The sequence below is a fragment of the Lepidochelys kempii genome, chromosome 15, assembly GCF_965140285.1.
Source record: "Lepidochelys kempii isolate rLepKem1 chromosome 15, rLepKem1.hap1, whole genome shotgun sequence".
NCBI classification, from domain to species: domain Eukaryota; kingdom Metazoa; phylum Chordata; order Testudines; family Cheloniidae; genus Lepidochelys; species Lepidochelys kempii.
In genome coordinates, this window is record NC_136394.1 from 1,930,946 (window position 1) to 1,955,298 (window position 24,353).

General features: G+C 46.8%; 1 protein-coding gene across 6 annotated transcripts in view; it reads right to left on the reverse strand.

The window, feature by feature from the left end:
* Positions 1-2,928: 2,928 nt before the first annotated feature.
* The window catches only part of NF2 (NF2, moesin-ezrin-radixin like (MERLIN) tumor suppressor), a 95,424-nt gene continuing 73,999 nt past the window's right edge, over positions 2,929-24,353 (reverse strand). For 2 of the 6 annotated variants that reach the window (XM_073313221.2, XM_073313225.2), the window contains 3 exons: positions 22,867-23,026; positions 20,491-20,535; positions 2,929-5,878 (listed from right to left, as the gene is read on the reverse strand). In XM_073313221.2, coding sequence (XP_073169322.1) covers positions 20,500-20,535; positions 22,867-23,026 — 196 coding nt within the window. In that variant the 3' untranslated portion in view covers positions 2,929-5,878; positions 20,491-20,499. The other 4 variants (XM_073313224.2, XM_073313223.2, XM_073313220.2 and 1 more) reach the window with 3 other exon arrangements.

Here is a 24,353-nt window from a genome sequence, read left to right on the forward strand (position 1 = left end):
TCGTTCTGTTATATGCTACCACTGAGAACAGCCTAGATCCATCCTCTTTGGAACCCCCTTTCAGGTAGTTGAAAGCAGCTATCAAATCCCCCCTCATTCTTCTCTTCCACAGACTAAACAATCCCCGTTCCCTCAGCCTCTCCTCATAAGTCATGTGTTCCAGTCCCCTAATCATTTTTGTTGCCCTCCACTGGACGTTTTCCAATTTTTCCACATCCTTCTTGTAGTGTGGGGCCCAAATGCCTAATAGGGGAATGATCACATCCCTCGATCTGCTGGCCCTCTTGGCAACAAGGGCACACTGTTGACTCATATCCAGCTTCTCGTCCACTGTAACTCCTAGGTCCTTTTCTGCAGAACTGCTGCCGAGCCATTCGGTCCCTAGGCTGTAGCGGTGCATTGGATTCTTCCATCCTAAGTGCAGGACTCTGAGCTTGTCCTTGTTGAACCTCATCAGATTTCTTTTGGCCCAATCCCTAATTTGTCTAGGTCCCTCTGTATCCTATCCCTACCCTCCAGCGTATCTACCTCTCCTCCCAGTTTAGTGTCATCTGCAAACTTGCTGAGGGTGCAATCCACACCATCCTCCAGACCATTTATGAAGATATTGAACAAAACCGGCCCCAGGACTGACCCTTGGGGCACTCCGCTTGATACCGGCTGCCAACTAGACATGGAGCCATTGATCACTACCTATTGAGACCAATGACCTAGCCAGTTTTCTATCCACCTTAGTGTCCATTCATCCAGCCCATAATTCTTTAACTTGCTGGCAAGAATACTGTGGGAGACTGTGTCAAAAGCTTTGCTAAAGTCAAGGAACAACACGTCCACTGCTTTCCCTTCATCCACAGAGCCAGTTATCTTGTCACAGAAGGCAATTAGATTACTCAGGCATGACTTGCCCTTGGTGAATCCATGCTGACTGTTCCTGATCACTTTCCTCTCCTCAAAGTGCTTCAGAATTGATTCCTTGAGGACCTGCTCCATGATTTTTCCAGGGACTGAGGTGAGGCTGACTGGCCTGTAGTTCCCCGGAACTTTCAGCATTTTCTCTTTTGCGTGTACTTTATTTTCCTTGGCCGGCTGGACATGCTTCATGTGTAGGAATAGCTGTTATGCAAAACTTTATTGGGGTTCAATCAGGCTACTCCTGCAAGCCCATCTCCTCACCTCTACCCCGCAGGAGGCCTTGGGGCAGCTGAGAAGAAACAAGCCTTGATGTCAGAGGCAGGGTATTGCTACCTCCCCATCACTTTCCCCTTTAGTTTCACGTAGTTAACTCCTCAGTGCATTACAGAATACACCACTCATCAGCTGAAAATCCTAACCTGGGACTTGCAGGGAGCATTTATAAAAACCTTTTAGTCTTTGTGTACCAGCTAAATTCCTTGAGATCTGAGGCTCTTGCCTGCCACACTCATGCACACACGAGCTATATTATATAGAAATATTCTGTGTTTGATACCAGTGAAATCAGGTCAGCGTCTCTTTATTTTCCCTTTCTTTTGCAGCCTCGTCCTTATGGAGCAGTGCAGGCAGATCCCACTTTTCCTTTCAGCATCTCTTAAAAAAGTAAAGTCAACTCCTCTCCTAGGGGCAGGCCCAACATTGACACAAACCAGCAAAAGAAAAGTCACATCAGCCTACCCACTTCTGCTGAGTCAATTATTGACTGAAAAAAGTGTACATAAATGTGACAAACAGAACCATCGTTCTAGGACAAGCCCTCGTCAAGAGCTAAATTTCATCTCCAGGGGTTTTGCTGCCGGGGCTGTGCAAACACAGAGCAGATAAACAACTCTGCTGCTGAATTCATTAAATGACATATGCAAACACCGTGCTGCAAACCTGTCTGTGGCTTAGATGGCGAAGAAAGGGGCCAGTCAGAGGGAGCAGCCTCCTTGCTTTTTGTGTGCATGTCCTCATGTCCTCTGTAAAGGCCTGAATGATGGATAATGAAAATTAAACATTTCCTGATCCCAGCCTAGCTCAGAGGCAGCTGGGTCAAATATCTATTAACCCAGCTCCGCAGCAGCTCCCTGCACCCCAAACCCATGCGTTCAAGGACAGCACAAGTGGCTAAGAAATGACAGCTGATTGAAGGGGGCTCATGCCACAGAGCTGGTATTATTTATGTGCCAACAGCGTGCTTGGTGCTACTCAAAAACTCAGGGAGAGGCTGCCAGGCCAGTATGAACACAACTTCTGGAGACATGTCAGGGAACAGGACAGCTATGATCAAAGCAAAGGAAGACTTGAGTTTTCCCAAGTCAAGTCAGATCAGGATCCACAGCTGCCAAGAACTTCCCTCTGACATTTAATGAACAGCTTCCACCTCACTAGCCACTTCATTTATGAGCCAGAATGAGCCAATATATTAAGCAAGTAGCATGTCCACAGGCATGCCTCCTGTATGAGGGAAAGGGGATAGTGGATCTGCAATGCCTCCTTCCCCTCCTGCACTGCAAGCTGCAGTACGAATAGCCCATGCAAGAGAGGCAGAGGCTGCCTTATGCCTTACTCTATTGAGCAGACATGGCGGACTAGGGAGAATATGGCCCATAGTGTTTAGATGTAGCAAAAGGGACACAGTCGTGTCTCAGTGCTGGGGGTTCCCGGGTGCCGTGCTGGGATATAGCAGAGGGGATGCAGTCACGTCTCAGTGCTGGGGATTCCCAGGACTGGGATATAGTAGAGGGGAGGCAGGTATATCTCAATGCTCAGGGTTCCTGTGTGCTGTGATACAGCAGAGGGGACGCAGTCGTGTCTCAGTTCTGGACATGCCTTTATGGTGCATTTAATACTCTGGAGATGATGCAATCATGTCTCTTGTTAAACCTGCTTTATGACACGCTGTAATATTACAATAACAAAGTGCTCTTTATTCTTTTTAACCCATCCCAAAAAAGACAACTGCACCTCCAACTGCTTTCAATTTTTATTAAAACACATGAGAAAACAATGGTATCTTCAGAATATAACAATCCATGGGAGTAGAAAAAAAAAGGCCTTTCTGTCCCAGACCCCATCCCAAGGAAAAAACTGCTTTATCCATCTGAATTTCAGACACATACACTTCCAAGTGGGAGGAGATTCAATGCACATCAGGGACCTTTTAAATAAAAGGATTCACAGGTGTGATCTGATAAAAGCCAGGATATACTATACCAGGGGTTCTATGGTCAGGACCCCTCAGGGGGTTGTGAGGTTATTACATGGCGGGGTCACGAGCTGTCAGCCTCCACCCCAAACCCTGCTTTGCCTCCAACGTTTATAATGGTGTTAAATATATAAAAAAGTGTTTTTAATTTATAAGGGGGGGTCGCACTCAGAGTCTTGCTGTGTGAAAGGGGTCACCAGTACAAAAGTTTGAGAACACCTGTACTACGCCGAGCCAAGGGCTGACTCTGGGTCAAATCCACCCTGTCCATAACTCGACTGAAGTCACCACAGGGCTAGATTCAGCTCTCTGTGATTAAACCAGGCTGTTGAAAAAAGTAAAATAAAGGCAAGTGAATTGGGTGGGTTAAAGACAGACCATTAGTGATTGCTCAGCATTGCTGAGAGTGGACAGCGAGGACACGATTGCTAGTGTTGTTTAAATAAGAACAGCCATACGGGGTCAGACCAATGGTCCATCTAGCCTAGTGTCCTGTCTGACAGTGACCTGTACCACAGGCTTCAGAGGCAATGAATGGTACAGGACAGCTACTGAGTGAGCCCAGCCCATGGGCCAGTCCCAGCATCTGGCAGTCAGAGGCTTACAGACACCCGCAGCATGGGGCTTAATCCCTAACCATCTTGGCTAATGGCCATTGATGGACCAATCCTCCATGAATTTACCAAATTCTTTAAGCAGCCCCCCTACTTCCAGGACCTAGAAGATAAATTGTAAGTGATTTCTAGCACCTCTCCCCACTCGTCCCCCAAACAGAGAATACAAAGCAGGGCAGGAGAGGGGCTAGCACTGGCAAAGGAGGCAGGGGGATGACAAATCATGTACCAGAAGCTATCCCTCTCCTCCCAAGGCAGCAGACCTAGGCCCTTTCAAGAGCTGAGGATGCCACTGACTTCTTCGACATAGCTGTCTAGAGTCCCTTGCTAGGAGAGAGCTACTTCATTTAGCAGCCAACGTTACCTTGGCGGCTTTAGTACCTCAACCCTGTTGCTTGGCTCTGTCTCACGGCAGGCAGAGGACGCACAAGTGTTCACAGCATGCTCCTTCAGGGACCGGAAACCACAGACTCTGCCCCAGCCAGAGCAAGGCTGCTCCTGCCATTCGCACACAACAGCACTGCTCCCTCTAAGCTGTGCGCGTGCACACAGATCCTAAACCCCACGCACACAGCGAAACACCGCACGCACAAAAATGTGTGCAGAAGAAATTTTTGGGGCACACGGCCTGTCAAAAATTAGAGAGAACATTGCCGAACAGGACTCAGCAGCAAAGAGATACTGGAACTGCTCTCAGTGGAGCCCCAGCTCATGGGGTGCTGGTTACCACTCTACCAGAGGAGTCAAAATGGAGCAAGGGAAGTGATGTGCAGGGAGGCTGAGCGCATGCAGCTCCCACGAACAGGAACTGACATAGTGGATCAGACCCATGGCCCATCTAGCCATCTCCAGCAGTGGCCAGCGCCAGATACTTCAGAGGAAAGTGAAAAGAAGGCTATAGTAGGTTGCTATGGGATGACCAAGGCACAGAGGAAATTCCCTCCTGATTTACATTATTTAGAGGTCAGCTTCTAGGTACAAGCATGAAGGTTCATATCCCTTCACTTTTTAAATGTTCACTGCTAGATTTCTGGCTGTTTTTGTATCCAGACAAAGACCTAATCCTACAAATTTCTTGGTGTCAATAGAATCTTGTAGCAAGGACTTCCAGAGGCTCATTGGACACTGTGTAGGAAAGTATTTCCTTTGATCAGTGCTGAATAGCCCACTTTTCAGTTTCCTTGACTATACCCTTGCTCTTAGGTCATACCAGAGAGGGTAGATCTACCTTCTCCATCCCATACATTAGTTTGCACACCTTTGTAATGTCCCCTCTATGCGGCAACTCTCCAGGGTAAACAGCTAGAGTCTTTTCAATCTCTCCTCGTACAGAAGTCGTTCCAAACCTATTCCCACGGCGTATCTCTGAACCCCTTCTATGTCTGTTAGATCCTCTAACAGGCGGGAAGACCAGACCTAACCACGCTCTCCTAGGTGAGGCTATACCCCCAATTTACAGCATTCCATTATACCAATGTGTGTGTCACCAATGGAGTCCACCAGTACTCAGCCCCCCTGAAAGTCAGGCAGAAGTACTGGGGGGTCTGATGAGAGTAGCACACATCCCACCCCCTGGCTCCCGAACTGCCAAAGGCACCAAAGCTCCGCCTGCAGGAGCGCACATTATTTGTGGCATTCCCTAAAGCAGGGCCGGAAGAGAAAGGGGCCCCTTCCAAGGCACACGCGCTTACTCACCATCTCCCAGGAGGTCACATGACAGTCACGACCAAATACAAATGCTGCTTAAAAAGACTGCAAGGGATACCACAGCTCTGCATATAAATGGCAGAAGAGGGTAGCTAGTTAAAAACCTACAAGGGGGATTAGGATAGACTAAACTAGAGAACATCACGCTGAAATCCATGGACTGCTGACGGACCAAGTCCATTGCACAGGAGCAGCATCATGTCCCAGAATGCACCCAGCCAGCAGGTAGAGGGGCTCCATCCCCAGCCATTGGGATGTGCCTACATGGCCTTGCTGAAGGAGGTTCTGGCTGGCAGGTGGCTGGCTCGCTGGAAGCAGCAGTGCACGATGGTTGGGTCACCTCCTACAGCTCCTCGAAGAAGGCCACGCGGGACTTGGTGCTCTGCAAGGTGAGCTGCAAGAGAGTTGAGAGAAAGGCTGAAGAAAGAGCTTGACCTGCTTTCCCATCAGCCCTCCACAATGCTATCTCAATACATTCTGGGGGATTGCAATATACCACATGAGTTTAGGTTCAGAGGCCTGACACACAGAAGCATTGAGCGCCTGCGTCTACTGGTGAGGTCCGTTGGTACTGCTGGTGTTCAGAACCCCTCAGGATCAGGCCGCACTTCAGGAAATCTAATCAAGTCCCAAACAGCATTGTCCTTCTCAGGCTGGGAACATCCAGAGGAGTCCTTTTACACAAGTTTCTGCCTGAGTGAAAGCAGCTCTTTCTGGTAGCTCAATGGAAGAGGGCATCAGCCATGATCAGGACAAGAATTTCCTCACCCACCCATCCACACTGGGGAGATTTAAACATGCCAGCCTATTTGATAACTGGGATTGGTGGGTGGTACTCACCAGGGCAACAAAAGGCCCTGGGGCCCAGACCTCAACAGATCATGGAGATCAAAAATGAATAAATGGGAATGAGGGTGCAGGTCACAGGGTCAAAAGGACGCATTTGAAGGGCCACTGAGCAAAGAACCTCAGAGATCGCCCAACTGCCCCATGGAGTCCAAGGTGCCACTGGACACCACCCAGAGGAGCTCTGCCTGGATGCATGAATGGACAAGGGACCAGAAAAAGGCCCCACAGTCACAAAGGACACCCACATTTCACACATTTAGCCCTCAGATTCTCCCTCGAGACTTCCCACCAGGATGGCTTTCGCGACGCTGGCTCCCATCTGCTAGGAACTGGACTGAGGCCCCGCCAACCATTTTATGGAGGCCACTGAGCAGCCAATCAGTTGGCACTTAAATAGGGAGGTGTCTGCAAGCATGGAGACAGGGGAACACTACGATGAGGCCAGCCCTCTTGAAAGGCTGTTTATGCTGCCATCTTTTGGAAGGCAGTGTGACTTTACTATCTCACTATCTTTAAACAAAATAAAGAGTCATCCCACAAAGAGAAATATTATCCACTGAAATACATATGAAAATGGAGAGAGCTGTTTACAGAGAGGATGGATGGAATGCATTTCAATTGAAGCTCATGGAATTAATAGACACAACTCGGGAATATTTAGGTGTGGAAGCCTGCTGCCACTAACTACACCGCCAGGCAGACTCTGCTGGGGATGAACTAGGCAACAAGCCACTGTGCCCTCCTCCCTGTGGGGCAAGTGACAGCAGTCAAGATCTGCTCCCCACAACCTGCTGCCTGGCGCCTGCATCTCACTCAATCCCAAGACCCTAGGACAGGTCACACACAGATACAGAAAGGCTGCTCCAGATTACAAACACTGATCAAACATTTACAGTCTTCACCTTTTTCCGCATCGGAGAACAGTCTTACAGCATGAGAATACTGGCAGTCTGATCAGACAAAGAAAACACCTCAAGGGTCCTGAAACATTCTGGCCAGCTGTTGACTCACGAGCATCTTCCTCAGAAGAGGCTTCTGAGTAACACACCTTCTAAGGACTGCTCATTGTTTTTGCTGATACAGACTAACCCTGCTACCACTCTGAAACCTGATACCTTCTAATGTACCTTTGTATGAAGCATATTCATTGAGATGGGGGGATGTTTTCAGTCAGCACTGTAGCTCAGAATTACTTAGATCAGAAGTTTATCACGGCTGTTCCTCTAAGTTGGGTGATGGAACCGGATTCCCCCGGAAGGGTAGGGTCTAGACTCACTTGGCCACTGTTATCAGTTGTGGAGCTAAAATGAGACACCTGCTGTAGCAGCCATGGGAAGGAGAGGGGCAGGAATTCCCCATCACTCAGGCCAGAGAGTATCCTGGACCCAAGATTCCATCTAGCCAAGATAGCAGGAGGGAGGAGGTACAGGAAGAGCATTTAAATGAGGTGCCATTAGAGGAACATCTCAGAAGATGAGTCCATCAATGAGACCGACTCTCTCCCATGCAGATAACTGATGAATGCTCCCGGCTTGGCCTTCTTCACCTCACCAACTACAAGGGCCCAAAATCTCGCCAGGCCACCCCACTTTGTGAGCGGCAGAGAAAGAATCCCTCAGACCAAAGCTACCACGTTGAGACCATGAGTCTGCATAGCCTTCCCTCTCCCACATCAGCACATGACCTGCCCCACACACTGCTATGCAACCCCAGGCAGGGATCCCATGCACTCTAGGATTCCACAGCTAAGCAACTGGCTGTAGACTTTGGTATTTTAGCAAGTTCTTAAGTATTCGGCAGACTTCTCCACTGTGCTGGAACCATGGGAGCCCACCATTGTCTAGGCCTTGCAGCACCTCCCTGGCTGGGGATATTAGCTGCATGATCAGCCCCAGTTTCCACTGTGCTGCGCAGAAAGAGGAGATATTTTTTTGTCCCCATCTCTTCAGCCACTGGCCTGCTGGCTGGGGAACTGCAGCCCAGCCCAGCCCAGCCTGCCCAAGCCATTGCTAGACATCCCTGCAAGAGGGATGTGTGGGGCATATCCCTGTGCTGTTCCTGGGAGCCTGGCAGTGGAAATGGCTGGGGCTTAGGAGGAGGAGCTCTTTTGGGAGCCAGTAAAGATGCCTGCTCAGGTCTCGCAGTCAGGGAGTAGGAGGAGCCAGAGCTGGAGTCTGGTCAGGAGTGGCCAGCGTTGCTGGGAATGGGACGGTGCCAAGCTGCTATTTACAAACAGCCTTTTAGAACAGCTGCATGGATTTTAGACCCACTCGCTTGGCCTACCCTGCCTGATACTTCTGAGGCCCTATCTAGAGACACCCTCCCACTTTGGCGTAAAAGGGAAGCCACCTTCAATGGCTCCTCTGATTCCTCAAGTGTCCATTGTCATCCCAACCTGGCTCAATCCCCCTCCTTTCCCAAGGGTAATAGAATCACAGAATCATAGAATATTAGGGTTGGAAGAGACCTCAGGAGATCATCCAGTCCAACCCCCTGCTCAAAGCAGGACCAACACCAACCAAATCATCCTAGCCAAGGCTTTGTGAAGCCAGGCCTTAAAAACCTCTAATGATGGAGATTCCACCATCTTCCTAGGTAATGCATTCCAGTGCTTCATCACCCTCCTGATGAAATAATGTTTCCTAATACCCAACCAAGAGCTCCCCCACTGTAACTTGAGATCATTGCTCCTTATTCTGTCATCTGTCACCACTGATAATGGCCAAGCTCCATCCTCTTTGGAATCCCCCTTCCAGTAGTTGAAGGCTGCTATCAAATCCCCCCTCACTCTTCTCTTCTGCAGACTAAATAACCCCAGTTCCCTCTGGACCCTATCCCTACCCTCCAGCGTATCTACCTCTCCCCGCAGCTTAGTGTCATCTGCAAATTGCACCCTGAGCAAGTTAATCCCATCATCCAGATCATTGATAAAGACATTGAACAAAACCGGCCCCAGGACTAACCCCTGGGGCACTCTGCTTGATACTGGCTGCCAACTAAACATTGAGCCATGGATCACCACCCGTTAACCCCACAATCTAGCCTGCTTTCTATCCGCCTTATAGTCCATTCATCCAACCCATACTTTTTTAACTTGCTGGCAAGAATACTGTGGGAGACCCATATAAAAATGAGGCAGGGGGTCTCCAGCAGCGATACGTGGGTAGGCGATGCAGGAGGCGAGCAGCAGGCTGGGAGGAGTGGCAGACCTAGTAGATACCTAGTAGGTGCACTCTGTGTTTTTTGACAACTCATCTGAAGAGAAGGGTGCTGCATGGCAACAGAATAAATTAACGTAATTAATGTAATTAATATTGCTGCAGCACTTAGGTTTGTTATATTGTGGAGAAAACGGGGCCCTGCGATGGGTCAGATCCTGCTTCCAATGAAGTCACTAGGAGTTTTGCACTGAGTGAACAGGAGTAGGAGCAGCTCCCTGTATGCTCACTAGGCTGCAGATAGTTTACAAGCCTGGATCACCGACTGCTGAAAGCCCTGTCCGAGGAGCTGCCTTGCTGCAAGCCATGGGGATAAACAATTAAAATCCGCCACAGTTTGAACCATTTTCCATGTTTACAGGGGAACTTGGAGGCTCTCTGCTGAAAGTCTGGTGGGAACGCTCCACATTCACTAAATATGACAGGCAGGAACAGCAGGCAGCAAGCTGAATGTGTGACCGGTGTGAAGGTCTACAGGGAGTTCAGAAGGCGGCAGGCCAGGCAAACTGACTCATGGTGCCAGTGTTTGAACCTGCTGCCGCCCATACTGGGTTTTTGGCATTGTGTGGGGATAGTTTAGTGCATTCTCCTCTTGATAATGGTGCTCCCAAAGCCAGGGTCCAATTGGCTATGCTGAGAAGAATCCAATACTACGTACTATTTGCTGATCCCAAGCAAGGAGTTTAGTGCAGTTCAGTCCTGCTACTCCAAAACTAGGGGAATGGGTGTTCAGGTGGAGACTGTCAAGTACAATTTCTCCACCACTTCCGCAATGCACAGATCCAAGACAGGCAGAGCTCTTCTATCTCCTACTGAAGCTTCAGGTCTCAAGCCCCTCTGAATGTCAGCCCACTTGTAATTGCTTACTATAGCTGCGAGCCACATCTGCCTCAGCTGGTAGGCCCCTTCTTCAAACCCAGGCACACCTTCCTCCTCAACAAATCCCTCACCTGCTCTTATTTAGGGCCGGATCCTGCAAAGAGCTGAGCATCCTTGACTCCCACTGAAGGCCGAAAGAGTGGAGGACATGCAGCACCTCAGAGGGCACTTTCTCCTTTGCAGGGCAGGGAACGTGTCTCATCCCTGTCTGGCAAGCAGCAGCAGATTATTTATGCTGCCATAGAGAGTATTTATAAAATAATAGCCCTGGCAAGAACCACTACTCAAGTCTTCTTTGGAAACAAGACCCTGAGCAGGAAGATAAAGGAAACACTAGGGCCCCATAAGGAAGTCACTATACTTAAATACAGACACAGAAAAAAGTGCCGTAGTACAATGGCTGCCTTCTAAACAGCAGCTGAATCAGTAAATGAGTTGGGGAGGGACCAAAGCAGCTAACAGAACCCAATGCTCAATGGAGGTGGTTTAAACTCAGATGGATTTACCGATGTGCCTGGGACTGGCATTTTGCTCAGACAGGGGTCTTGGGTCCGAATCACCATACAATACAGTTTAAACACCACCCTCCCTTCCACTGTGTGCCTGCCCTAGTCCCTTACTCAATAATTCCTGACGTCTCCAATTCCATTCAGAAAGCCTGTATTGCAGGGGAAATGACTGCAGGGGCTTAACATCCTCTGCTGGAACATTTCCAATAACACCCAGGACCAGGGCTTGCTCAAATAGCCAACTCCTCCTCTTCCAGGCAACAGTCAGTTCCTTGGTTAAGAATTGCCTGCTACTTATCCCAGGGACAGCTGGTCCCATCCACACACTAAGGAGAAGAAAGACTCATTCTACTGGCAAGCCACTTCCCTTGCAAAGCCTTGGCCTTCCCCAAGATACTTGCAAGATCAAATGTAATTAATTTGCAGGAGGCAGGAAGAGGAAAAGGCAGACAGCTCCACAGGAGAAACATTCTCACTGAGATCCAGCAAGAACTAAACCTGGTCTCTTGCAATCACTTAGTGCTCTTAGCCAATCATTACAATAAAAGAGGGTTAAGGGTAATGCTGGGCACTGGGAGAAGCAGGAGGGCAGCAGAATACCTGCTCTAGGCCAATCTGTCCTGGACTTCCCATGAAGAAATATTTACAGCAGTGGACAACCTTCACAGACATATGCTCGGTTATGGCTAGACACTGCAATATCAAAACAAGAGGGATCAGCTTGCAAAAGCAAATGTAACCCCCCTTAATGCAAGTTTAATTCATTGGGTTCTTCCTTCCCTTAGAGCAAAGCCTCTGCTGCCATAATACTCCCTCTGAATCATTCTAGTCCAAATTCTACTGGCAGTGAACGGGGGTGAGGAAGAGAGGGGTCAGCTGAGCAGTAAGAAAAAGCAGGGAAATTATTTCAGGTAAACACTCTCCACTGGGAAGTTGCAGAAGGGTTAGTCAAAACTAGATGTCTTGTGTATCTGCAGAGTCCATTTGATGTATTTATTTTTGCAGAAGTAGCTCCCTGCTCCAGAGAGAGGAGCCTCTCTCTCCTCCTATCATGCCCTGATCAGACAATCATTCACTATGGTTTGCTGGTTTTCCCCCTCAGCTGAGCGTGAGCAAGAGAAGACGTGCCACTGCCTCTGAGCATCTTGGTCTAGCAAATGGGCAAGGCTTAACTCAGCTTGAAGCAATTCATCATCCCTTCCCGTTAGGCTCTGCAACCACTGGGAGAACAGGAATGGCCTGGGGGTAAAATTTCCCATGAGCTTCCAATCCCCCACTCACTAGCAAATCCTTTGGTTGGTGCTGCCATCAAGGCACCTGCTCAATTAAAGAGGAAATATTGGAAGCCCTTAATTGGATCGAGAGACACAAAGAAACCCTGGCCTACAGGAAGATGATTGTGACTGAGAAGTGCTACTCAAGAGACCCCACCATGAACTCCGTGCTCAGACACTACAGTGAAAAGGGCCAGTTAAGAACACTGATTTAAGGTGAACGGAAATAGATAGTGTTTCTCTCAGGTTTCAGAGGGAGATTCTGACCTACTTTGATTCAACTCTCCACTGTTGTTGATACCTTTTGATGTATGTGGGCGTTTCCATCAATTCCCTCCCCACTCTGTGTTTCTAGTAACACCTTAAACCAAAACAATCACTCTTTTTGCAGCAGCCTCAGTGCTGAAGGCTGTACAAGTCTGGGTAAATGCTGCTGCAAATCTGGACAGGGCATAGCAAAGCACAGCAATGAGCAGATCCTACATAGATGCAAGGAGAAAAATGAAATATAGCTCTGTTCTATCCTTCTAGGCACTAATGCCACTCAGTGCTTGATTAATGCTTTTGATCTGTAGATCTCACATCACGTTTCCTGAGCAGATCTGCATTGCTCTCCCCATTTAATATATAATAAAACTGAGGTACAGACCGATGAGGTGACTTGCTCAAGGTCATAAAGTGAGCCAATGGGAGAGCTGGAAACAGAATGCAGGTGTCCTGTAACCTCCTAGGTTGGGTCAGCTACTGCAGAATCTAGAATAATGGCCACAATGGCCAGGAGATACAGGCCATGCATCAGAGTACAGCACTGAGCAATGAGGGCCAAGTTTTGCCCTGTTACATTCGAGTGGCCCAACTGATTTATGTGGAACTTGCACCAGTATAACAGAGAATCAAATGTGGCCAGAAATCCCATATATACATTGAATTGGCTGTACCAGAACAGACCAGTGGGGCACTGTTTGGGTCAATGGTTAATGCTGGGTGTTCTGAGGAAGCAATAAACCTCCCCAGAATTCCATGGAGAAAAATTCTTTCCTGACCCCATCTTATGCCCACCTGCAGGAGAGTTGAGAAGCCTCAGACTTATCCTTCTAGCTGGTGTAACCTAGAGGGCCTCATGCTAATGGTAGGTGGGTTATTCCAGGCAGTGAGGGTTCACCATCCTGTTAGCCTGCTAAAGGCCCCGGCTGCAATTCCACTCCAGGAATCCAGACAGCAGCGCAAGTTGCTCCACCCCTATTACTCTAGGTGTGGGGACAACTCTTGACATCCATCAGCAGGCTCTCACAAATTGGGAGTAGCTTCCACCAGACCCTGGGGCTAACCCAGATCCCTCATCCAGCGGCCCTCTTACATCTGATTAAAATCTGTCCTGTGAATAACACAGAAGGAATTTAAGTTTGCTCTTGACTGAGCAGACGGTTACTTTCTGTCACTGATGACATCCTGCTCCTGAACAGAAAACTTTTTAAAGAGCTTGTAAATATATTTATTACTGTCCTTCCACTGTGGAGAAATTCCAGAAGGGCTGCGTTTGGTTGGCTCCCCTCCCCCACCTCTGGCATCAACAAGAAATGCTCGGGTGAATAAGCTCAGGGAAGCTCTGATCCCAGGCAGTGTTTCGCCACTCAGCCTGCCTATTGCTTTTGACAGCCACCGTGCTGCAGGCTGCCCAGAGAGCTGCACACTCACTCTGGGGTCGCACATAGCAATTGCATCCAGACTGCAAGTGGCATGACAAAGCCTGACACATCCACTCAAGTAAAAAGAAGGTCAGAGCCAATGAAGGCTCTGTCCTCAGCTTCTGCAGAGAGGAAACAAGCCTGACTCATCATACTGAGCACTGCTGGGTGGCCAGAAGACTTATGTAAGTGGGAGGTGCAGTGGGATTCCTTGAACCAAGCTTGTTTTCATTTTATTTCTGCTGCAAAAGAGACAGGCACCAGGTATCTGGGAAATCCCACTCCCTATTCTGGGAACCACCAGTTTCACTCTTACCTGCCCTGCACCATAGTTACATAAAAGTAGGAGACTGCAGTACTCCCTACAGCCAGTGTTCCTACACTGCTGCCCATAGCCAGAGGCTGGGACGGGAACAGCTGACACCATTCCCTATAGCACCCCTAAGTCCGGCAACTAAAACTGAGAGGCGCCCCATCACTGCCCCCCAGTGCCTTCTGGCTGGTACTCGTTTAGCTGTTAGCAACAACTCCAGCACGTCCTGCCTGGAAAGCTTGGCCCTGGATCAGCTGCAAGCTCTCCCTGCTGCCCTCCTAAAGCATTCCATACACCGATTCCATTTCCCCATAGTGATGCAAGAATAAATAATTGTCTATGTGTAACATAAGATTGTGCAGCCAAAGCCGAGTGATTAAGAGCAAATTACATTTTCGTCAGTGCAGACAGAAAATTGATTTACAAGGCAGTATTATGATAATCTCCTTCTTGCAGGAAGGGGAGGGGAGATGGACTCCACAATATACTACTAGAGCCATCAAAGAAAATGTAGAGGGAGAAACAGAGGGCAATTAGGCAGCTAGTGCTAAAATGCATCAAGATAAGGAAGAGAGAACATGGAGATTCATTCCCTGTCTCTCTTTGCTGCGGCTTTGCGGAGCATCTGCCTTTACCCAGGAGTTCCAGATTTTTTATTTGATTTTAAAGCAAACAATATGTCCCTCACATCCAAACCCGTTTTACAGCAGCTAACCCAATAACTCCACATTCAGAATTTCTGCTGGCACAGCAAAATCGTGTGGCATTGAAATGAGACCACCAAATCCATTTACATACCCTCCCCAATGTTCTGGAGATTAAGGGTTGAAAGGAGGAGAGGAAGAGGTACTGGGAATAAAATGTAAATCTTTTAGGGCAGGAGCTCAATCCTCCAGGCATGGAGTCTGTTTACAGCACAAGGATGCTGCAAAACCACCAAGAAGCTCGGGGAAAAACTAAAAGCCTGGACACACGTGATAAACATTCCCTTTTCGGTCAGGGGTACAAAAGAGGGGACAGAGGAGGCTTCTGCTTTATGGGATGCTCATATTAACAGCCTGATTTTAAATAGCAATTTCCTTACCTGTGATACAAGCATCACCTCGAGGACGGCAACAGAGAATTCTCATAGTTGGTAAAAACAACGAGGAATCTGGTGGCACCTTAAAGACTAACAGATTTATTTGGGCATAAGCTTTCGTGGGTAAAAAAACCCCCCACTTCTCACAGTTGGGGTTGGTCCTGCTTTGAGCAGGGGGTTGGATAAATGACCTTCTGAGGCCTCTTCCAATCCTAATCTTCTATGATTTAATTGTTTATGCTGCATCCCTGCCAGCCTCAAGGGGCGAGTGACCTATACCCCCCAAGAGAGGCAGGTCTTACCCCCAGCACCCCAGTCCAAGCATGGCATGGCACGGCACGGCACGGCACATCTTCAGATTGTTGGTAGAGCTACGGTCTCTATTAAATCATAAATTCAAAACACTGTATACAGCAAACACTCTCTCGCTCCCTCTTGCTTCCCATCCCATTCCCACATCTGCCCTTCCTAGTCTCCACTTCTAGCTGAATGCTTTAATTGTCCCTCTCTATTTTAAAGACTCCCATTGTTTTTCCTCTCCCCCACCCCCATTTTCTACTCCCCTTGGTGATCTCTCTATTTCTATTGTTCCCACACCACCTTTACTCCTCTCAGGATGGGGGCCAGAGCACAGGTCTTCCTTGTCCTCCCAACTTGGGTGAGGAATGTGTTGAATGGGAGCAGATGAAAGTCAATTTGCAGGTGATACCTTCCAAATGCTGGCAAGATGACAGCCCTGATTTTCACTTGTTGCATTTCATTCAGTGTGAACAAGAAAAAAAAAGCTAGTCAGTTTCCTTTATGTTTCTAGTCACTTTCACTCTCTGGCTCAGAGGAGGTCTAGAGCACATGGCTGTTAAAGCTAGTGCCTTGTCTACACAAACACTCATACCAATGAAGCTGCATCAGGTAGCTGTGATGGGAAAGAAAAGGTTAGTGAGGATATGGCCTTATGGGAACCCTAGATATGCTCTACAGGTCCGATTTTCAGAGCCACTGAGCACTCAGAGCTGTACTCCTTTGACTTGCTGGGCTTGCACCTTACCTGCCGTTTTAGTTCTCAGGGAGATGGTAGTGTGAAGTAGGGATTGCTCTTACAGGGATGTTACCCTGCAGTCACACACTCCTCTTTTTGCTGCCAGAATGTGTGTTTGTAGGTGCCAGGGTGCACTGCCCCATGAGACTGCATTGTTAACATGCACATTACCAGTGTCAACGTGAGGGCTCTGGCAGGGGATTGTCAAGAGGATTACACAAAAGTAGGTTGAGTCTATAAGTTTGACTCCTGATTCTGAACCTGACTTACCCCTTCCATTGCTTGATATCCAGTCAGCTTCCAGATATCCAAACTAGCTGAACATGTTATACTTAGAGCTATGCAGCAGGGCTACCATCCCCAGCCCAAAGACGCAAAGTAAGCAAGGCCAGCCTATTGATGGTAAATAATTGACGATTGAAGTGGGCTACCAAAACTCCAGCTGACAAGAGAGGGCTCTTCACAAATAGAAGACAAATTTTATATATTTACTTCCACTTTCAGAGCTTCTCTAAAAAGGAATGAATCAACTGTTGACTGGGCTAGTACAAAACAGCCATTACACAGTGAGCAAGAGCTTACACAGCGCCATGAACATCAGGCTCGGCTTTTACCGAGCAAAGAAATGTCAACCTGGCCAAAAGGAATTACATCCCTTCCCCTCTTCTCAGGGTACCAAGGGATCTCCAAGCTTCACCTGAGGATCCCATCGGAGAATGCACCTTGACTTACACCTTGCTTCAATCATTGAATGGAAACCCTGGGCACTGGAAGACATGGCAGCTGCATGAAAAAAAGATTCCCATTTGCAGAACTACCAGATCATGGACTAACAACAAGACAACTGCCCTAGGAACATACAGTGCCTTGCTCCCAGACTGGGTACTTCACCTATCACACTGACCCCCTGTGGAGAAATCCAGGCAAGAGAAAAGGAAGTGGGGAAAAAATCAACACCTCAACAAATTTTGTTCAATCCTGTTGACATTAAGCAGAGCTTTGTTATCTGTCCTGAGAGGGGGCCCCTTAAGTCAAAGAGTGTGGAGAAGAGAAAATGCCTTGAGTTTTATATTCTACAGCAGTCTAAGAAGCAAACCCTCCTGAAGCTGAGCCAGCTGGAGTTAGTAGAGCCAATCAGCATCAGAGAGAACAAGCTACATGGGAAGGAAATCAGTTTCCAGATGAGATGCCTGTGCTGTGCCCACAGAGCTCATAAAAAGGGATTAGCATGTTAACCACATAATTAAACATGAAAAATTTAGCAGGCATCTTCAAAGGCAGGCAACAAAAACCCAGAGGTCACAAAAACAAAATTTGCTGTGAATCAGGTTTAATTACAGAAGGGGCTCCTTCCAGAACCAGAATTTCTTACAGTTAATGGATTATTTCTTTCAAGAGATGTCAGTGCTTCATTTTACCCCAGTGTTGTGCCCACAACTGGATATTGCTCAAATTAAAAGATGACACTGAATTTCTTAAAAATAACTGCAGATTAAGAGATGGGACAGCAGGCTCCAACACAAATGTTCATCCCGCCCTATCTGAACACTTGACCCAAACCTTTCAGAGGGGTGACAAAATCTGAATGAAGTCATTCAATGCCACTTTACACACTTTCATTTCATTTTTTTGGCCTCTTTGATCCTGAGGGCAGGAAATGCCAAAATACAATGAGAATGGCTTCTTTTAGGGCACCTGCAGTTCAGCCAGGAGCAGCAAGGAGCAGATTGCTTATACAAAATCTTGACTGAATGATTCACAGTCCAGCCGTGTAGATGCAAGAGGTCTGGACAGCTCAAATAAGCATCCAAACCACTCTATTAACAATGCAGATTCAAGATCCAGTACTGAATGATCTATGGCTAACACTTTAACCTGTATCACATCATCCCTCTGGGTGAGCTCTAACTGAACAGAATGCTCTCCACACACTCAGCCTATAGATGCCACTCACACATGTAAAACTGGAGTTGCAGATTATTTGTTTTATAAAAGAAGCACTAATATTTTTGCCTACACTGACTGTTGCTACTTTTTGCATGGAGCATACATCTTTGATTCAGAAATAGATCCTGCAACAACACTGATCAATCTGAAAAATAAAATACGGCAGGGAAGGAAAAATGACTCAAAACTGAACATCCAGAAAGGTGAAATTCTGGGCATCTTTCTTTTCCCCCAGTTTTAGTAATAGTGTATCATTAAATAGGAAATGAACTAAAATACAATGATAAAATCAAATTCCAAATAATACTTAGCTCTTACACATCCACACAACTCTAAGCACTCTGAAAAGAACCATTATCCCAACTTTACAGATGGGGAAACTGAGGCACAGAGCAGCAGAGCCAGAAAAAGTCAGGTCTCCTGATTCCAATCCCAGTGCTCTATCCACAGGCTGCACTGCCTCCCAAGACTGAAGCATCTCTTCCTGGTTTTGAACCAGGGGCCTTTCATGTATTAGGCCAACCTGATCCCCACAACACTACAGAACACTGCATTTCAAAATAAATTTGCCAAGAGGCTTTCTGCTTGCATTTGAGAGAGGTTACTAATGTGGCACGCAGTCACAGAGTTTCTTCTTTCAATGCTACGACAGGACCTACTGCAGCCCTCTGGTGTCTGAAGATCAGGACACAACTGCTTCTCTTTGGCTATGGTAAAGAGAGATACCACCTTTGAAGCTGTTTGAGGTATCAAAAGGATCTTGACAAAGGCACACAAGTCAGTAAACTGCATACATGCCATCACAGACCGAGGCTAATCCATGAAGCTAAGTCTTTAGAAAAAAGCACATATTGTAGGCAACAGACATGGTGATAACTGAGCAGGAGCCATTAGTACACTCGGGGAGAGGAAGTAGGGCAAAAGCATTGCAGCAGAGGGATGAAAGATGAGAAAGAGACAAAATTTGAGAGATGGTAGCGTTAGTTTAGGCTGCAATGGTCAGATTCTGATCCCACTGACTGCAACGGAGTGGTGTGCCTGTTACGGAGCAGAATTTGGCCCCTAGAGATTAGGGCAATAAAGAAAGATTCATTGGTTCCCTGTCCAGACTCCTCGTCTGGCCACGCTACCCCCCCATGGTACTAGCACTGTGAAATGTAGGCATTGCTATGAAAGAGACAAAGGCAACATTGCTGCTCAGCTAACATTCCATCAATAAAACAGGTTCCCAGAGGAAGCACCGTTACCAGAATCATTTAAAAATGGATTGGATTAATGCCCTGGAGAACGGATTATAGAGAACAACTGTGCTCCCAATGGGATGGGCAAGACGGGACTTAAAGGTCTTTTCCATTTCCAGGATTCTACAGGACTGCAGACAAGGAACGAGAATGCGGCCCTTAAAACTGAGAATACCAGTCTCTGGGTACCAATTGTGGCAAACAATTCTAACTGTGTTAGTCTCACAGGACTAGCTTTAGCTGCACGCCTGCCTGGCTGATGCTTCCAGATACCGGCTGGCTTCAGTTGTTTCCCTTGACACCACTCTTGAATAAGCAGCTCTCAGCCGAGAGATGCTGACTCTATGTTCACCGGCTGCTCTGCTCCGAGACAGAGGCATGGCTTCCACAGGGCAGTTTTGAAGCACAAGTGGCAGCATCAAGAGTGAATTTAAGTTGAGGTTGGTTTTTTTTGTTTTTTTTTAAACTCATGAATTTTCATCCGCAGCAAATGGAGGAGGAAGCAACTTCCACTTTACTTTGCAACACCCTGCAGAGTCTGCAAAGGTCATCCATTTCTCTGGGAGATTTCCACCCACATGCAGTGAAGTGGGATCAGGCATGTGAGGCATTCCGCATTTATTCCACTCCCCACTTACTGTCCCAGTTCAGCTTTCATTAAGGAGGACACCACCAAGGACTTTGGACAGAAGTGAATAGACAAAAGCTGTGAACCCCACAAACAAGATGAGACATGACAATCCTGCTGTCTATTACATGCTCTTCTGATCCACATAAGGGTGGGACGGGACATAGCACTGGCTCTTGTGCTTGCAAAGCACACTGCTGAGGTGGCTCAGGCTCATGGTGCACTTTGGGGGCTGCAGCACTGACAGTTGGCTATAGCAGCATGTTTCACAGGCAAGCTCATGCGCAGGTTAGTATTACAGACGGTGATCCCATCACCACACACAGAGTACCTTGGAATAACCTACTTTGAAGTCTCAAATGCAGATAGGTCTTCTGCCTTGGGCTTGAGGCTAAACCAGCAAAGTAAAATGAACAAAAACAAAACAAACAAACAAAAAAAAACAAATTCCTCTGTGATTTGAGCAGCACCAAGTCATTTGTGCAATCTGTATAGTTTGCCCGTCGGGCTGGAGTGTTTAGCAGTGTCCAGGAGAGGTGAGAGGGTTATTAGTTAAGTAGGGAAAAACTATTGATATAATTTTCTATGTCAGGTGTCTCAAATCTCCACTTCCGTCATAGTGGTAAAGATTAAAACCCTCCTCATACCCAGATGGCATGAAACAAGTTGTCTGAGTATTTACTTTAACGCCTCTTGCTAACAGACTCAATTTTTAAAAATCTTTGCTCCACTGACTGAGATAATAAATAACAATAATCCCTAGCTCTTAGGTAGTGCTGTTCGTTGGCAGATCTCAAAAGCGCTTTATAAAGCGGGTCAGTAGCATTAACCCCATTTTACAGATGGGGAAACTGAGGCACAGGTGAAGTGACTTGCCCAAGGGCAGCAGGCAGTGGCTGCCCTGGGAACAGAACCCCAATTTTCTGAGGCCTTGTCCAGTGTTTTATCCACTAGGCAACATGACCTAGTGGTGCCAGAGCTTCTCTGTTGCTGCCCCCTTAGAAAATACTTCAGAAGACAAGCGGAGAGGACAAGACTCAAGCTTCAGCTAGTGAACAAAGACTGAGTAGACCCTCCTGATTGCAATGACGATTCACCCACGATTTATGAATGCCTAGCCACCTTCCTGAATGAGACAAATGGGACTCTCTCTCCTCTCTGCCAACAGCTTTTGAGATTTGTGTACAGAGGTCAAATTTAGCATTTTCAGCTTAAAAGGGGACTCTCCAGCAGTGTAAACTGAGAGCTTTATCAAAGTCTAATATGAACAAAAAGGCTTCCAGACTCTAAAAACACAAGGTCTGTGAGCATTTAAGTATCAGTATCTCTCTCTCTCTCTCTCAACTGGAAACCCAGGCAGCATAGGGCTAGAACTGGAGAACTAGGAAGTGAAACTGCTAGATTATTTTACTCTTTGTTCTCATTCAGTTGGGACAGTAAAATCAAACACTCCATGGTGAAAGGCAGAGCAAATCAGAACATTGAAATGCTTTGTTTTAATACTTTCAGGTGGGATTAGTAACACAGGGAAGATCTAATTTTTAAAGTGTGACTTTTAACACTGGCATTGTCCCCTTTAAATTGTAGCCTCTGGCACATCTTAGGAGTTCTAAACCCTTCAAAAGAAAGACTGTAAGAAAGCCTGGGTGGAAGCCACTCCTTATGTTTGGATTTCCCATTATAATAAAAATAATAATAAAATCAGCCCCTTGTTAAAATTTCCCCTGTTGGGGGGATTGAGTAGCAGAGTTTCTCAGCAACAGAAGAAATTGGATCAGTTTTTAAAAAGGGATAAGTTTTGCTGGGATCTTTTCATTTGCTTAATGCTGATGCCAGTAAGGCAGAGTCATTTTAAATCCTTTGGCCAAGTACAGGTAGCTCCTGGATCCAGATAGTGACTTGAAACAAGGGGTAATGAACAATTACCTCATGGAATAGGTGCAATTCAAGAATCTTACTATGAGTTTTTAAAGCTTTACAAGATTTAGGACCAGTCAACCTGACACACCCACCTGCCCCCTTTTGTCTTCCCATGAGATGGGAAGGGTTGAGACTACTGGCTGCCTAGATCCAGGCTAGGCTTCTCCACCTAGGATCCATAATTCAGGAATGTATAGTGTAGTATCTCTCACAGCATGGAAATAGACAGGAGTCAGCTGTGATGAATATAAACAAAATGCTTTATTGAAGCTGCTGGACAAAAAGAGACCCTTGTGTTTTTTCCTGGCTCTCTAGTTCCCAGACTAAGGGCTGGTCTTCACTAAGGGAAGATCCATGCTGCTGCAATCCATGTAGCAAGGATAGATTTAGCGGATCTAGTGAAGTCCCACTAAATCAACGGCAGAGCACTCTCCGGTACAGCTCTCTGAAGAGTAAGGTATGTTGACCAGAGAGCATCTCCCATCAATACAGCGCAGTGACAACACTGGGGTAAGTCGACCTAAGCTATGTCGACTCCAGCTACGGTTATTCACGTAACTGGAGTAGCATAACTTAGGTTCACTTACCCCCATAGTGAAGACAAGCTGTAACTAACACACACACACACCAGTCTGAGCTACCTAGAGTTCTTGTACAGAGTCTCCCTAAATCGTGGTCTGGATTAAGCATTCATGGACAAACACCTAAATCAAAATATTATTATTGACTCCTTGAGCAAAGTCTAAGCCCTGTTTAAAAAAATAGGAAGATTTCATCAGGGGCAAGGTAGGAACCTGGGTACCTTTTTAATAGTGTTGTGCTTGCTGTTGCCTCGGTCAGCATTCTCGTTGTGCAGTATATCCAGCGCTGTCTCCCTCTCCTTCAGTTTCAGCGCCTCAATCTCGGTCTTCAATTCGTTCAGTTGCTCCTGCAGGTGCTTGCTCTTCTCCATGTACTCCACTCTGGCACACATAATACACAGCCTTGTGGTTACGTGGTTCCATGACAACTGATAGGGGCTTTTAATTTCATCATGCCCAGAGCATGAAATTGATTACACTAGTTTATGCTGTTCAATGAACTACACTGAGCAGTTTGTTCATTATTAAAAATAGATGCCAGATAGCCAATTCAAGAGCAAAACTATGTCATGTAGGTATGAAAAAATAGCCAGTTTAGCATGGCCAGATGATGTTTATACACCTCCGCATCTCTGCTAGTAGCTGCAGCATGATGCTGGTTAGTCCTCTGCAATTCCAATGAGAGCTACCGGTTTGAACAATGCTGTTTTACGCTACAGTGTATTTATAAACCCAGTCTACCAAAATGTATGAAGTTCTCAATTCATCTAGGCCAGATTTACCAAGAGTGACTAGTGATTTTGGGTGCCTTAAAATGTCTTAAAGAGTCCTGATTTTTAGAGGGTGGGGGCTCAGCACTGTCTCAAATATAGGTCTCCTTAAGGTGTCAAGGACCCCAAAAACTGATGCATCTAAAATGGTTAAAAGAAAAGGAGGACTTGTGGCACCTTAGAGACTAAAATTTCTTTGAGCATAAGCTTTTGTGAGCTACAGCTCACTTCGTCGGATGCTGTAGCTCACAAAAGCTTATGCTCAAATAAATTTGTTAGTCTCTAAGGTGCCACAAGTACTCCTTTTCTTTTTGCGAATACAGACTAACACGGCTGCTACTCTGAACCCTAAAATGGTTAGTCACTCTTGACCTTAATTGTCTCCCATAATGCATTGCCTAGCACACTCTAGGCAACCAAGACTGTGACTCAGTACCGAGACCCAAGCAATAAACACATGGCCAAGCATGCAGAGATTGCAAAATACCAGCACATCCCCGGTTACCTTGCTAAGCGTGAGGCCCTGTTACGAACTGCACCCAAGCACCTGAAGAGTGCAGACATTCCTGCAGTGGATCAACACAGACAGAATATTTTTGTCCTTATCATTTGAGCTGTGTGGTTAGAGAGGGATGATGTGATCTAGTGATTTAAGCACTGGACTGGAAATTAGAAACTCCTGAGATCTTATCCCAGCTCTAATCCTCTCCTTTGTGGCCTTGGGCAAGTCATTTAATCTCTCTGTATCTCAAGTTTCCCATATACGGTAAAAACATAGGAACTGCCATACCGTATCAGAGTGTGGTCCATTTAGTTGAATCTCTCACCCCAACAGTGGTCAGCACCAGATAATTGAGAGGTTCAAGAAATCCCAGAATGGATAGTTACGGACTAACCAGACTATAGGGGAAATTTCATTCAAATCCCAAGAAGTTAGT